The following is a 15,994-nucleotide window of genomic DNA, read 5'->3' as shown; positions in this document are numbered from 1 at the left end:
AGCTCGCACGGCCGCCCGGGGCTCGGGGCTAGAGCTAAAGCTAAAGCGGACCTATCCGTTTTTTTTTTCTGTGTGGCTCGTGTCATGAAGGAACTTCGGCTTGTTTTTGTGTGGGTGAGCTTCACGGGCACCGAGCCACCAAGGCAATGGTCAAGCTCGTACGCTTGAGAGGGCTGATGAGACGATACTGCTCTGTTGGTCTGTTTCAAACTTCGACACCAACCATCCCCATCCGAGGGCAGGGTAAAACTATGGGCCCGTGTAGAGAAAAGGCACGAGAATCAGTCAACACTTCGTGTAAACCTTTTGCATCTATTTAATTTCTTTCCCAGCTTACCAAGCCCAACTTCAGCTCTATCTTACAACGGCTTCGCTCCATTTTTTCAACGGCAACGAAAAAATTGAATCTAAGAATTATCCTCTCTCTCTTTTTCTAAACAAGGACTACTAGCACGCAGAAGAGAAAAACGGGAGAAGGGAGCCCTTTTCCAACGGGACGGAATCCTTGTGTCAGCTGCGCGTTCCCATTCGCGCGCGAGCAGCTTCGTCTCGCGGATCACATGGCCACGGTCGTCTCGCCGCACGTTGATACGCTACCACTACCAGTTGCGCCGTGCGCCGACGAAGTTGTGGACGAGCACGTGGCGATGCGTGGTGGCGCGCGCGATTCCCGCTCCGATCTCGTCGCGCGCTGCGGCTCAGGCGTGCCGGACGATCGCCTTCTCCTCGTCGTCCTCGGTCTCGCTGTCGCCGGCCGCGGCACCGACCCTCGCGCCCGAGGCGGCAGCGGCGCCGCCGCCGAGGCAGTCGAAGCGGACGCTCCCCTTGGGCGGGGTCACGGTGCCGCCGTCCGCGGCGGCGGCCGTCTTCTTACGCTTGGTCCTCGCCGTCGCCGTGGACGCCTCCGTCCCGGCAGCTGCCACGGCCGCCGCCGCGTCGGGCGCCGCCCTCCTCGACGCGGACCAGAAGGGGACCCGCGACGAGAACGTCCGCGTGATGAACGACGGCCACCGGTCCGACCGCCCGAGCCGCGCGCTCCGGGCGCCGGCGCCGGAGCGGCCTCCGGCGGGCCCCGTGTGGCGCAGGCTCTCCTCGCCCGCGGCGACCATCTCCCTGCGCACGTGCTCCGGCAGCCGCAGCGTGAACCGCTCGAGGTCGCCGTCGAGGCGCGGCGCGAGGGAGTGGCCCGTGGAGTGCGACCGCGGGACGAGCGGCGGCGGCCGCCCCGAGCGCGACCGCACCGCGCGGCGCTGGCTCCCAATCCGCTCCAGCTCCATCGCCTCCTCCCTCCTCGTCTCCTCCTCGTCCTCGGCGCCCTCGCCGGCCACGTCGACGGCCACCTGATCCGTGGCCTCCTGCTCCGCGGCCACCTCGCCGGGGCTGCTCGCCTCGGCCGCGGCGAGCTCCTGGTCGGGGTCGAGGTTGCACCGGCAGACGGGGCAGGTGACGTGACCGGCGAGCCACTCCCCGATGCAGTCCGTGTGGAAGGCGTGGCTGCACAGGGGCAGCAGCCGGAGCTCCTCGTCGCCCTCGAACTCGCTGAGGCAGACCGCGCACTCGAGCGCGGCGTCCTTGCCCCCGACCCGGAGCTCCTTGGCCTCCGCGTACCTCATCGTCGGGAACGACGCGAGCACGGCGAGGTCGAGCCCGCGTTGCTGCTGGTCCCGGTCCCGCTGCTCCTGCCGCGACAGCGCGAGCAGCGCGGCGGCCGGGATGGCCGGGCCCGCCCGAGGAGGCGCCCCGCCCGCACCGCCGGATGTACACGGAGAAGAAGCCGATGAAGAAGAAGGCCGCGACGAGCGCCACCAGGAGCACGACCATGGGCGCGCTGAAGCCCTGCGGCTGGTTCGGCATGCCGTACCCGCCGCCGCTGCTGTCCCTGTCCCGCGACGGCGGCTGCGCCGCGGCGGGCCCGGCGAGCATCAGCAGCAGAGTGAGCGCGGCGAGCGGCGCATGGTGGCGAGGTGTCGTCATGTGGCAGGGGTGGATGGGCGGGGTGCGCTTCTTGGACGGAGTCGCTGGCGTGCGGGGCGCGTAGGTGCATATAAACGGCTCGAGTCAGGGCCGTGGAGTGGGCGGCGGAGGGAGGACTGAGGAGGACATGGTGGTGCGGTCGTGGCGTCTGGTCTGGTGGTGCCTGGGCGGCGGCGAGCAGGCGGGATCGCACGTCAGGATCGATGGGTTCGGGGCGTTGGGCACCGGGGTTTTGGCGTCCGTGACCCGACCAGGTGTCCGGAGTAGGTTGCGCACCCGTACCCGAGCATGGGCAGGGCGTTGGACTCTTGGCCGCCGGCGGCTGCGGATGGGGGGAAACGCACGCAAACCATTCACAAAGCGTAAGCTCATGAGCATCCTAATCAGATGAGATAGGCCCCTGATGTGTGGCCGTGCACACGGACTGCATCTAAGGGTGAAGTGGTGCAGTGCGATGGGGTGCCCTGGTTGCCTTGGGAATTTAGTTTGTCATTATTAATTAGATAAGTTTCAGTGCATAATTTCATCATTACACAACGATTAAAAGTACTTTGTAACTGTGCTAGCTGGATTTTTAAGGATGAAACTTCTCTAATCTCTCCATATAATGATATTGTTAAGTCAGCAAAATTACTAAGGGCATGTGCAATGACAATTAATGTCTCGACTATGTACGATTAATCGCGATTATCAAAGCTAATTAACTGCTGAACCGGGTAGTGCCGTCGTCTCGTGAGACAACGGCTCCGGCTCGTGCTCCAGGGCATACCGCCGGCCCGTCGCGAGCGGCGAGGGGGCCGAATCGACGTAGCTCCCGGCGGGTAGGAAGGTGGCGCGGCGGCCGGCTGGTGTGGCCCGACAGAGCCCCCCCGGCGGGCAACGATGCGGCGCGCCAGGTGGAGCAGGCCGCCGGGAAGGCGCCACGCGGGCGGATCCGACCATGTGGAGGTGGCGCCGGGCGCGGCCGGGCGGAACAGACCGGTGGGAAGGCACCGCGTCGGGCGTATCCGGCGCAGGAGTTGGCACCGGAAGGAGATATGTGCGCGTGTCGGGTGGATCCATGCTGAGATGCGCCGGGGCACAGGAGAGAGATCGAGAGAGAAGATAGTGCAGAGCTCTGCCGCACAGGAGAGAGACAGAGAGAGATGAGAGAGACGAGAGACCGGTTGACACAGATATTTTCCATTCTTACATTATAGTCCATGTTTATATTTCACAAAATAGTCCTTATAAAAGGTACAAATTGCAAAGAAAATCATGTTGGTAGGATTGTACTATTTATTTCCATACACAAATTATTGTTTCATGTATGCCACAAAATACACAAAGATTCATTTCACATGTTTGATTACCATGTTTCATGTGCCTAGGCATGTAATAAATAGCTAGCAGACAGCCACACAGACAGATCATTGTACATGTTGTCTATTCTGTCGTCTGCATGTAGTATTCTAGACACACACATACAACAGCCATCTAACCATTGTAGATGCCCTAATATGTATGCTATTTAATGCTTATGAAATTTCTAATCAAGCTCACATTGAAACTGGTTTTTAGCGAACCGGGCTCACGAACACTAGCTCGTCGTACGATCAGTGACGAGCAAATATGATCAACACCTCCAACGGCTTCGTCCATTTCCACTTGAGCTTATCTAGGGTGTATGTACCAGCTAATAATATAGCGTGGCTGGAAACTGGAATTCTGGTGGACTTCCAGAGGCTCCCATCCAAAGTTCCAAACACGCAGTGGCGGAGTCTGATCAAACAATCAGAGGACCGGCCTTTATTAATTGAGCGGCTAAATCAATAAACAGTATTAAATTAACTGTTTAACTAATGAAAAATTTACGTGGCAACGGGAGCCATAGTCTTCTGTGACCCCAACGACACTCCGCCAGTGCAAACACGCGCACAATCCTGACAAAAAATCGCAGGGTTCGGATACCATCCGTGGAGGTCAAAAGCGAGATCTCCGCACGGCTCGTTGTTCTTGATCGTCTTTCTTTTTGGTATCACCACGGTGCCTCCCGCTGACTGCTGTGGGTGCGCTGCGTCCGTGCACGAACAGAAAGAGAACCATGCACCGTTCTTTTTTTCCCTACAATTTCTTGGCACACGCAAGTTTTATTGGTCTTCTCAACTTCCCAAGGCAATAACATACCCCTGCCCGGGACATGTCTGCGCTGAGCTCGGGCCGAGCGGCCCGTTAGGGCAAACTGGTGGCGCCGCCACCACTGCCGCCGCCGCCGCCCGCCACCCCGGCGCCGGCGGCCCCCTCCTCGTCCTCGTCCCCTTCCCCCAGCTCCTCCTCCTCCTCCCCCGACCTACCCAGCCCTCCACCTCCCTTCGCCACGGGCGGCAGCCAGCTCGCGGATGCCGTCGGAAATGGTGCTCCCATGGAGCTTCCCTCTGAGTAGCCGCCGTCGGAACCGGAGGCCGCCACGCTACCGGCGGCTGCCGCGCCGCTGGAGTTCGCCTCCCCGCTTCGATCCACGGCCTCTGCTCCTTCGCAGCAGCTGCCACACGGCCGGCCGATCCGGGAGGCGCCCGATCCGGCCCGGGAGGCGCCCGATCTGGCCCAGGAGGCGCCTGATCTGGCCGCTGCGACCCAGCAGCGCCCCGATCCGGCTGTCTGCACCTCGACCGCGCCCGCCTCCGCAGGGGATGCGTCTGCCCCTCCGGCGAGGCCCGCCACGACGACGCCGACCAGCTCCTCCGCCCTCTCGCCGGCAGCGCCCCCCTTCTTCCCAGGTCGCTCGATGCGTCGGGGGAAGCAGCTCCGATGGAGAGACGACACCCCACCCCTCTCCGACGATGACGGCTCCCCGTCCTACCGCGACATCCTGTTGCGGCAACCGAGGGTGACCACCCCTGCCTCATCCCTGGCGGCGGCGCAGATCGACGCGCCGGCTCCGGCACCCACCCTCCGCTCCATCGTAGTGCTGCCTCCATGGGGCGAGGGTGGGCACCGCAAGCGTCCTCGTCGGCGGGGCCGCCGGCTACCCTCTCCACCACCCTGGACGAACAAGCGTTCCAGGCGCTGCAACCGCCGGCGCAGAACGATGGAGCTAGTCGTCGGTCTCCGGCGGCACGACCACCCTCATGGGGCTGGTCGGGCTGCCCCGAGCCGTGTCCGGGGTCATGATGCGCATTGCCCTCCTCGTGTTGACCCTGACGGCTGGCAACGAGTTGAGCAGCGGCGCGCGCATTCTTGGGACTATCGGGAGCGGCCTCATCGGCCGGGAGCGCCGCCGCGGCGATGCTTCCCCAAGGAGCTCGATGGACGATGCTTGAACTGCCTTTCCTTCAAGCATCGGATTGCTTCTTGTCGTCAGCCTTCGCGGTGCCTGCGTTGCCACGGCCTTCGGCACCATGCCAAGGATTGCTTGCGGCCTCGTCATCCACCACTTTGCTCTGGCCAGCCTCGGTTGGACGGTCGTGTCACTCCTGCTGGGTTTGGGCATGGTCGTGATCGCCCTCCGGTCTCAGACGATCGGCCGTTGCCGACGACTGCTGCTGTTGACGGTGGCTTCAACCTCACGCTCTCCGCCACCGATGCCTTGGTCGTGGTTGCTTTGGCTGCGGCCAAGTCGGCGATCATGGCTGTGTTTCGCATCGATGAGGACGACTTCACCCTTGGGCCTGCCTTCCCCGAGCTGTTCGTGGCCACCTTCCGGTCTCAGGAGTTCCGAGATCGAGCTTCGGCAGCGAATGTTTCCCAGGAGAGCCCATCACTCTCTGGTGGTCTGCTGAGGCACTCTGGGGTTGCCACACCCATGCCGCCTGTGGAGGTACCGCCTGTGGAGATGCCACCATCGGCCGAGGTGGTGCCGGCTGTGGAGGTGCCACCCTCGGCTGAGATTGTGGTGCCGGCTTCTGAGGATGCACCCGGCACGGTCGGGGCGTCAGAGGACGGCAATTCCGCGGCATTGAAGGACTTCATCAGCAAAGTGACGAAGAATATTCCGTCGCCTCTTCTGGACAAGCCGCCATGTCGCCGTCGAGTTGACCCTGTCCTCGTCGACGCGCCTCCTCAGCTGCCTCATCTTCGTCTGAGGCAGATGGTCTCAGGCGAAGCCATCGACAAGCTTTGGACCCTCTCTCGGCCATCAAGCTGGCAAAGCGAGGGGCGGTGCTCCTAATGCGCCGACTCGGTAAGGTTGGCACGCCTCTGCCCTTGGCGGCTACGGCGGAGCAAGCGGTGGAGAATTTCTTTCGCGAACCTCCGCCGAACCACGTGGACGCACTACAGGACTTATTTCCGATGTTTAGGAACAAGAGCAACAGCTCTTCCTCCGTGGGATAGAGCGTTGACTGAGGGCTACGCTTAGAGCCAGTCGTTTAGGTTTGTGTGGAATGTGAGTAGTTCATGTTGGAGTTTTTCTTTCGGGTTGTGTTCAGTCGGCTTGCTGGGTTGTGTTCATTCGGCAAGCCGGGTTGTGTTCAGTCGGCTTGTCGGCTTGTGTCCATCTGAAGTCTGTTCCATCTGGGTTCTAACCGAACACTGTACCAATTTCTCCTTCGTCTTAATACAATGATACGCTGCCCGCGTATTCGAGAATTTTTTTTCCTATTAAGCATGGCTTCGATCTTGATGTGACAATGTATCATGACGTAGGCCAGTAGGGGAGAATTTCTTTCGCGAACCTCCGCCGAACCACGTGGACGCACTGCAGGACTTATTTCCGATGTTTAGGAACAAGAGCAACAGCTATTCCTCCGTGGGATGGAACATTGACCGAGGGCTACGCTTAGAGCCAATCGTTTATGTTGTGTGGAATGTGAGTAGTTCATATTGGAGTTTTTCTTTCGAGTTGTGTTCGGCCAGCTTTCCGGCTTGTGTCCATCTGAAATCCGTTCCATCTGGGTTCTAACCGAACATTGTACCAATTTCTCCTTCATCTTAATACAATGATACGCTGCCCGTGTATTCGAGATTTTTTTTTCCTATTAAGCATGGCTTCGATCTTGATGTGACAGCGTATCATGACGGAGGCCAGTAGGGAAAAGATTTTCCCAGACCAACGCAACTATCAGCTGACATTTGCAGTTGCGGCAGCATGCGGAGACCGCAGGTAGAGACTATTCGCTGGGCTGAAGCTGGTGGCTAGAGTGGTGTGAAAGAAAAATACTGTTGGCTGGCTGGTGGCTGGAAGCTGATGCTGGAGCGGTGTGAGAGGAAAATACTGTTGGGCTGAAGGCTGCTGGAGCTGCCGAACAGAGTGAGAAAAAGCAAGGCTCCGAGACCCGGTCCAGCCGTCCGCCTCAGACCACCCACACGCACTCGCTAGGTCCAACCCAGGTGGATCATCCGGCACCCATAACGACACCGCGCCAGTTCGCTAACAGCCGCAGCCGTTGTTCTTTCTGAGAGGCCCAACGCGACTGTCTCCATCCTGAACTGTACTGTACTGAACAATGGTGCTCTGCTCGATTGGCAATTACAACAACCAAAGTGCGTCGGGAAAAAAGAACAATTCTATCGTCGGCACCCTGTACACAAATGAATATCTTGCCTGCTGACGTGAACGCAGGGAGGAGAAGGGACATGGCAAAACGGCAGCGGGACAAGAGTGCCCCTGGCATGTCCTCCAGGATGTTCCAGGTTATCTTGGCATGATGGTGAGGCAAGTTCCCCATCCAAGTGCTAGCAGGAGAAGGAAGCTTGGCGTCTTCAGCAGGGATGAAGCACCTGAACAGAAGTTGCATATCGTGATGAGAACAGGTAAGATCCACAACAAGCTCCAAAGGAGTATTAGCTGGAAGTTTTTTCATGGGAATAGCACTGAAATGACTCCATTTTATGATCAATTTTACTTGTATGGAATTGGTTACTCGTCGGCTAGGGAATAACTGAAATTTTTGAGCAATAGGCAGGCGCGTCCTAGTTGCAGGATCCACGATGGGCTCGATGGAAATTACAAGCTTGGTCAGCATGGTTACGGTGACTTACTGAACAGGAGGTACTTATTCCGAATATTCCACTCGAAGTCCCAATGCATCCTGTCATTTTTCAGTGTCCAATATGACCACCCAAAGGTGGCGTTCGCATAAACATCCAACTGAGCTCTGCCAAACTTCTGGTACTCATACTGAGATGCATTTTGCACGTCCCATTCATTAACCCATTCACCTGAACAATACAGGGGCATAGCACCGTGTTCAGTACAGATAGAGATACAGCTAATGACTATGGAAATAATCAAGTACACTTGGAATAAATAAACAGAAAATTGGGACTTCAAGCACGCATGTTCAATGCAAATGCTATTCGTAAATCGTAACATCCCAAACTCCCGACTCCAACAATAAAGAAAGGAACAAATACCGAACATTTGAGCAGCCTCTCTAAAATTTGTAAAATGGACACAGCAAGGCAGAAATAACGTAAGAAGGTTGCTAATCATACCAATGAAGAGAAGAGGCCCATTTGTGTCCCTAAGAGCTTGCAATTGTGGTGCTCTATTCTTGTAAATAAATTCAATATTCTGAGTGGAGTTCATGCTGGCAAAGTACGGATCGAACAAGTTGTAGTAGTGTAAATCAACTACGACATTTGAAAGACCAATACCAGCTTGAAACAGTTCGATTGGGTCTGCATTTCCGATTCTTTGGCAGAGAATAACATATGCAGTTGTTGAATGGTTTCTCACAATTTGGTAACCCCTCGTATAGTAGGACACTAGAACATCTAAAGGAACGGTAGCTGCAGAAGGTTCGTTCAGAAGCTCAATGCCCAAAAGGGAAGGGTGGCCTCCATACCTGCAAAACCCAAGGTCAAGAAAGCCACCTATAATATTTCAAGGACCGTCTGGGTATCCAAGGACATCAGAAAAACTAGCAGGTAGCAGCAAATGCATTTCCGATGCTCCATGAGAGGAGAGCAATTAGCTGGCATAGCTGACATATTTTGATGGTAGAGAACCAGCTCAGGAAAAATGCAGATAATACCATATCAAAGATGACATGCTAGAAGAAAGAATACCTTGTCGCCAGGAAATCAATAACTTCTAATGTTTGCGAGACATATTCAGGTGAGGGCCAGTCTACGGAACCATCCCTGCTCGCACTGTGTTCCATTCCATTTTGAGAACCAGGAGCAGCATGGAGATCGATTATACATTTCAAACCATAAGATCTAATCCAACAAAAGAAATTTCATGTTACTAACTTAAATGAACACTTAATACTATAGAATTAGAAAGGATTAGGGATATCAAATACTACAAAGAACAGTTTGAAAATATGACATACTGTGCCCATGAAAATGCTAGGTCCAGAGCTGCCAAAGACCCTCCTACAAATGGAGATGGTGGAAATGGATCTTGTGTTATCCACCATCCGACAGGAATTCTCACAGTGTTAATTCCATGTCGAGATAGGAAATCAAAGTCGCTTGCTGTTATGAAACTTGTCCTGTGCTCCTTAACAAGCAAAATTAAGAGTCAACGGGTGTTGTGCATAAGAGAAAAATGGATTGGTTCAGCAAATTTTCAAAAGAAAAATGAGCGTCCTTAGACATACTTCTAAGACCATCTTCGCCCTCTCATAACCATAACCGTTCGCAAGCTGGTAGTCTCCATGCAAGTTATTGGCAACAATCACCAATTGAAATGTCGCTAAATTATTATCCCATCCTGGTTGGAATTGATTAGTGGAAATAAGCAGATGATCGTTTGTTGCCTAAGTTAAAAGGAGATTGCAATGTCTTATTAATGGCATGACTTGCAAGAAGGCGACTGAGGGACAATCACATATAACACTTCGAAATTATCGAAATGAAACTCTGGATTGAGCAATACTTGCACATAGCCTCCATTCAGAAGTTTGATATGGACACTTTCATCATTCCTTTCGATGTAGAAAGTCTCAGTGGACAATGGTTCCCTTGCTGTTGCCAAGATCAAACCATCTTCACTGTTTGATGTCAAAAATTCACCTCCAAGAGATCGAAGCTGAAATTCATTTTCTGACACCCTCCAAAGCTATTTTATAAAGATAAAAAACAGTAAGGTAGCACTTAAGCTCAACAAGTACTAAAGGAACATGTAAATAACAGCATTGTAACAATCCAATGAGTTGCAGTTGCTTCAATACCAACCATAAAAGTAATAGATAATCAAATGATAATAAACATGTGATTCTGACGTTTAGGTAGAAAAGAGTATTAAGACATATGCTCTAGATGTCCCAAGCTTGTTCGTAACAATCTAACAATCTGTCACCTTATACTATTCAGTGGTCCGTTACTTTGCTTTTGGTCAAATGATCAGTGTCATGTGATATCCTATTGTGAAACCACAGTGGCCATCAATTTAATTATAACAAGAACTCAAGAAAGAGTTCATTAACTGGGCAAAACAAGTCAAAAAATATATCATATAGCTGAAAAATTGTACCCAGTGGTAGAACGTGGAGTGAAATTAATACATTTAACTAATACTTAAGTAGTATGAAACAATACTTTTCATGAGGGTAAACCCTATTGTAAAGCCTGCACAAAACAGTAAGACCAATATGTTTCGTAATTCTCTGAAATCAGGTTGATAAATTTCATCCAATACCCTAGCTGTAATAATGCAGAGGTGTATCACTTGTAAAGTATACAAGTCAATAGACTGATACTTCTTTAAACCAGACTAATAGGTTCCATGTACTTCTCACCCTAAATGTCTCCCATGTTGAGGCCACATCACGGTCCACTGTCACATTTGAACCACCCCCATTGGCTGCACTAACATATTTATTCAACACAACAGAGCGGAGCTGCACCTGAGTCCCATCCTGCAAACGCAGCACATAGAGGGTTAAAACCTCACAAGCATTAGTTTACCAAGAACACAAATTGAATAACCGAGATCAATCCACCTACTAGCATATCCCCATTTGGAATCCCGTCAAAAAGTGATGGCTTAATCCACCCTTCAACCACCAGCCATCCTCCCAAGTTAACAGCCCTCACCTTGGACAGCCCATCCACTGCAGAAAAAAAAATGAGGATGCTCAGTAAGTGGTACAAGTGATGTTCTATAACGACTTATGCTGTTATGCAAAACTTTTACTGAGAACAGCACAGAACCAAAGACTGGAAGCTTAGGCTACCATTTTTGACGTGGAAATCACTCAACCAGTAATTTTCAGTGAATATTTACTAACTGTGTTCTCCACAACTACAAATGCATATTTAACCAGACAATCAGCATGCACAGTGTGTAGAGCAAATTGCATACCTTGTATTTCTGCACAAATTTCTTTTATAGAAATATATGCGGAACAGCTGAAACCAAAAAACTAGTGCATGTGAATAAACTGTTTTTTTTTCTTCAGAAAAGTGGTTTCCCCGTTTCATTTCAAACAACAATAACAACAACAACAACATAGCTTTTTTTCCCAAGCAAGTTGAGGTAGGCTAGAGATGAAACCTGAAAGAAATAAGTTCAAGGTTCAAGCACACTGATAGCTAGTCTCCAAGCGCTCATATCCAAAGCTACCTCTTTAGAGATATTCCAATCCTTAAGTTCTCTCTTAACCGACTCATCCCACATCAGTTTAGGTCTACCTCTACCCCTTTTTACATTATCGACCCGCTCAAGAACCCCACTACGCACCGGCGCAGGAGGCCTTCGTTGGACATGTCCAAACCATCTCAGCCGATGCTGGGTAAGTTTTTCCTCAATTGGTGCCACTCCGACCCTATCCCGAATAACTTCGTTCCGAACTCTATCCCTCCTTGTGAGCCCGCAAAACCACCGCAACATCCGCATCTCTGCTACACTCAGTTGCTAGACATGTCGCCTTTTTTAGGCCAACATTCAGCACAGTATAACATCGCCGGACGAATTGCTGTCCTATAGAACTTACCTTTTAACTTTTGTGGCACCCTCTTGTCACAAAGGATGCCAGAAGCTTGCCGCTATTTCAACCAGCCAGCTGAAATTCTATGCCTAACATCTTCATCAATGTCGCCATCCTTTTGTAGCACCGATCCTAAATACCGAAAAGTATCCTTCTGGACCACCACTTGCCCATTTAGACTAACGTCTCCCCCCTCATGCCTAGTCGCGCTGAAATCGCACATCATGTACTCGGTCTTGGTCCTACTAAGTCTGAACCCTTTCGACTCTAACGTGCGTCTCCACAGCTCTAACTTTCTATTAACCCCTGCCCTACTCTCGTCAACTAGCACCACATCATCAGCAAAGAGCATACACCAAAGGATCTCACATTGTATATCCATTGTGACCTCATCCATCACTAAAGCAAATAAATAAGGGCTCAATGCTGACCCCTGATGTAGGCTTATGTTAATAGAAAAGTCAGTGCTGTTGCCATCACATGTCCGGACAAACGTCGTCGCATCCTTGTACATATCCTTAATGAGGGTAATGTACTTAGTTGGGACTTTGTGCTTCTCCAAAGCCCACCACATGACATTTCTCGGTACTTTGTCATATGTCTTCTCAAGGTCAACGAAGACCATGTGCAAGTCCTTCTTCTGCTCTCTATATCTCTCCATCAATTGTCGTATTAAGAAAATCGCCTCCATAGTTGACCTTCCAGGCATGAACCCAAATTGATTTTGGGTCACTCTTCTTAAGCGATGCTCGATAACCCTCTCCCAAAGCTTCATCGTATGACTCATCAGCTTAATCCCACGGTAGTTAGTACAACTTTGAACATCGCCCTTGTTTTTGAAGATAGGTACTAATATACTTCTCCTCCATTCTTCCGGCATCTTGTTTGACCGAAAAATGAGATTAAAAAGCTTAGTTAACCATACTATTGCTCTATCTCCAAGGCATCTCCACACCTCAATGGGGATACCATCAGGGCCCATCGCTTTACCTCCCTTCATCCTCTTCAAAGCCTCCCCGATCTCTACCTCCTGAATTCTCCTCACAAAATGTCTGTTGGTATCGTCAAAAGAGTCATCTAACTCAAGGGTAGGGCCCTCACTCTCCCCATTAAACAACTTGTCGAAGTACTCTCTCCATCTATCCATGATCTCCTCATCCTTCACTAGCAGTCGATCTGTCCCATCCTTAATGCATTTGATTTGGTTGATGTCCCTTGTCTTCCGCTCGCGGATCCTAGCCATCCTATAAATGTCCCTTGTCTTCCGCTCGCGGATCCTAGCCATCCTATAAATGTCATTCTCCCCTTCTTTCGTGCCTAGCCGCTGATACAGGTCATCATACGTCTTACTCTTTGCTACACTCACAGCTCGCTTTGCAACCCTCTTCGCTAATTTATAGCCCTCGATGTTGGCTGCACTCTTGTCAAGGTGGAGGCGCTTGAAACACTCATTCTCCTTAATAGCCTTTTGCACCTCATCGTTCCACCACCAGGTGTCTTCCCCCTCCTGTTTGCCTCCCCTACTCACGCCAAACACCTTTGAGGCCACCTTCGAACACATGTTGCCATCTTTAGCCACATGTCATCCGCGTCTTCTCCTTCTTCCCAAGGCCCCTCACCTAGCATCCTTTCCTTAAACGCTTGTGCCGCTTCCGCTCTAAGCTTCCACCACTTTGTTCTCGCAATCTTGGCATGTTTGTCCCGATGGACACGTACCCGAAGACGAAAGTCCTCCACCACAAGCTTGTGTTGAGGGACAACACACTCCCCAGGTATCACCTTACAATCTAAGCAATCACGTCTATCCTCCCTCCTAGCAAGGATAAAGTCGATCTGGCTCGAGTGTTGTCCACTACGAAACGTCATAAGATGGGATTCCCTCTTCTTAAACACAGTATTCGCTATCAACAAGTCGTAGGCTAACGCAAAGTTCAACACATCCTCCCCCTCTTGACTCCTGCTACCATACCCAAAACCCCCGTGCACTTGCTCGAACCCTACATTAGTCGCACCCACATGGCCGTTGAGATATCTTATGAAGAGTTTCTTGCTGGTAGGCACGGTACTAACCATGCTATCTAGATCTTCCCATAATTGCATCTTGGTGCTCTCACTAAGGCCTACCTGAGGGGCATAGGCACTGATCACATTCAAAACCAAATCTCCAACTACCAACCGGATTAGGATAATCCGGTCGCCTTGACTTCTAACCTCTACAACTCCATCCTTAAGGCTCCTATCAATCAAGATGCCTACACCATTCCTGCCCGGAGTTGCTCCCGTGTACCAAAGCTTGAAGCCAGTATCCTCAACCGCCTTCGCCTTCTGGCCCTTACATTTAGTCTCTTGAACGCATAGAATATTTACACGCCTTCTAATTACTGCATCAACTAGCTCTCGCAACTTACCCGTTAGGGACCCTACGTTCCAGCTACATATACGAATCCTAGTTGGCTCGGCTAGCTTCCTTACCCTTCGCACCCGTCGAGGGAAGTGCGAAGACCCTTGCTCATTTTTCACTACACCCGGGCGTAGATGTAGCGCGTCATTCAGGTGACGACTCGACCCTTGCTCACTTATCATTGTACCCAGATCATGATACGACGCGCCCTTAGGGGGATGACGACCCGGCCCTTGCCCATTTATCACCACACCCGGGTTCCGATGTAGTGCGTCGCTAAGAGGGTTACGCCCCAATGAGTTTCTTGTGGGTTTCAAATCCATTAGAGTGGCTATTTTTTATGCTGGTTTGCCAAAACCTAACGCAACCCTTCTCTTTTACCCGGGCTTGGGACCGGCTATGTTGAGATGACTAAGGAGAGAGAAAGTCTTCCAGTCAGCATAGGCGGAGTTCCCTGTTTCATTTCAAACATGTGAATAAAATTTTATTCCTCCAATCATCAATATCTAATTGCCCATTCGGAATTGTAGATACATTCACATGTATATGACATAATGATCATTTGTATTTTGCGCTAACAAGCTTGGAGTCCAGTATTTGCCTCTCTTATTAGCCCCAAAATGTATAAATCTCACCATAGAATCTTGCTCCCCAAAAGCCATAAGACTCACAACTCAAAAGTGCTCGATCAAGACAGCTCACCTGAGAAGAGGCAGGGGGAGAAAAGCACCCATGAAAGCAGCACGAAGCCAGGGCCAGCAAGACCACCCATGGCGGTGCCCTACCACAACCCGCGGGACCAGAGCTGCCACGGGGGGAAGACTGAAGAGGCTATTAAGGCGGCACCGGGTGCCTTCCTTGCCGCGGAGTTTATCCCAAGGCGCCCGCGGCAAGGCCGTACTGGCCCAAGCGGTCGCCATTGGCAATTAAGGAATGGAATTAGCGCTGGCTGGTTGCCTCGTGGGGAAGTGGAAGGGATCCACGAAAAGGAAAGGCTCCAGGCAATTTTTTTTTTTGTCGCGGGTCGCGGCCGATGGACGGACGGAGAGGGAGGACGGAGGAGAGAGCGGCCGTGGCGGTGGTGGGGGGCAGGGTGGAGGAAGATGCTCCTCGGAGACGACGGCTTTGAGCCTTTGATGGATGAGTTGGGCCTGGGCGGGCTGGGCTCAGTTGCCTGATGACTTTATGAGTGTGGTGTCCCATTTCCAAGACTTCGCCACGCTAAACCTGGGCTGGGTTGGGTATTCAAAGGTTTTCGGTTCAATTTGGGAGTCCTGCCAGGCCCGGCCCGCCGGGCAGCCCATTGACAAGACGAGACCAGCCAAGCAAAACTATGGCCGGGCAATCGGGTAGCCCGAAAAATTCAGGTAGGGTAATTCGGGTTTTATAAATTTCGGGTTTAAAAAATCAGAACCCGAAAATTACCTGAGAAAATAGAAACCCGACAATTCGGAATACCCGATATTTCGGGTTCGGGTTCGGGTATACCCGAAATACCCGAGAAACGCATCAACAACACGGATCTCTCGTGGTGTCGGCGGCGACCGGCGGGGTACTGCTTCGTCGAGATCCAACGGTGCCCCCTCCCCACCGATGGAAAGCCTCCAGAGCTCCCCAAGCACACGTCTTCGACCTGCTCCTGCAGTCCCGTGGTCGAGAGCCTTGACGACGCCATGGATTTGAATCAACCATGCTCAGATCGGCGTGGGGTTGCGCGCGAGGAATCGGTAGGCGCAGCAGCGGGTGGCTGGGGGGCGCA

General features: G+C 52.2%; 1 protein-coding gene, 1 long non-coding RNA gene and 1 pseudogene across 2 annotated transcripts; 1 reads left to right on the top strand and 2 right to left on the bottom strand.

The window, feature by feature from the left end:
• Positions 1 to 292: 292 nt before the first annotated feature.
• Positions 293 to 3,120, bottom strand: LOC120671583 (annotated as a pseudogene).
• Positions 3,121 to 7,343: 4,223 nt separating this feature from the next.
• On the bottom strand, positions 7,344 to 15,382 carry LOC120670691 (probable glucan 1,3-beta-glucosidase A). The gene is made up of 10 exons (XM_039950845.1): positions 14,938 to 15,382; positions 10,852 to 10,958; positions 10,644 to 10,763; positions 9,782 to 9,964; positions 9,504 to 9,662; positions 9,234 to 9,403; positions 8,965 to 9,117; positions 8,389 to 8,741; positions 7,933 to 8,112; positions 7,344 to 7,671 (listed from the first exon to the last, which is right to left on the bottom strand). The coding sequence occupies exons 1-10, from the start codon at positions 15,005 to 15,007 to the stop codon at positions 7,586 to 7,588; spliced, it is 1,581 nt and encodes a 526-aa protein (XP_039806779.1). The 5' UTR covers positions 15,008 to 15,382; the 3' UTR covers positions 7,344 to 7,585.
• LOC120670693 lies at positions 7,559 to 10,472 on the top strand. The gene is made up of 2 exons (XR_005673298.1): positions 7,559 to 7,704; positions 7,853 to 10,472. It is a non-coding gene; the product is annotated as an uncharacterized LOC120670693 (long non-coding RNA).
• Positions 15,383 to 15,994: the final 612 nt, after the last annotated feature.

This window comes from Panicum virgatum, chromosome 4N, assembly GCF_016808335.1.
Source record: "Panicum virgatum strain AP13 chromosome 4N, P.virgatum_v5, whole genome shotgun sequence".
Lineage (NCBI taxonomy): Eukaryota > Viridiplantae > Streptophyta > Magnoliopsida > Poales > Poaceae > Panicum > Panicum virgatum.
The sequence above is the reverse complement of the archived record's forward strand: the minus strand, read 5'-3'. Positions and strand labels throughout refer to the sequence as shown.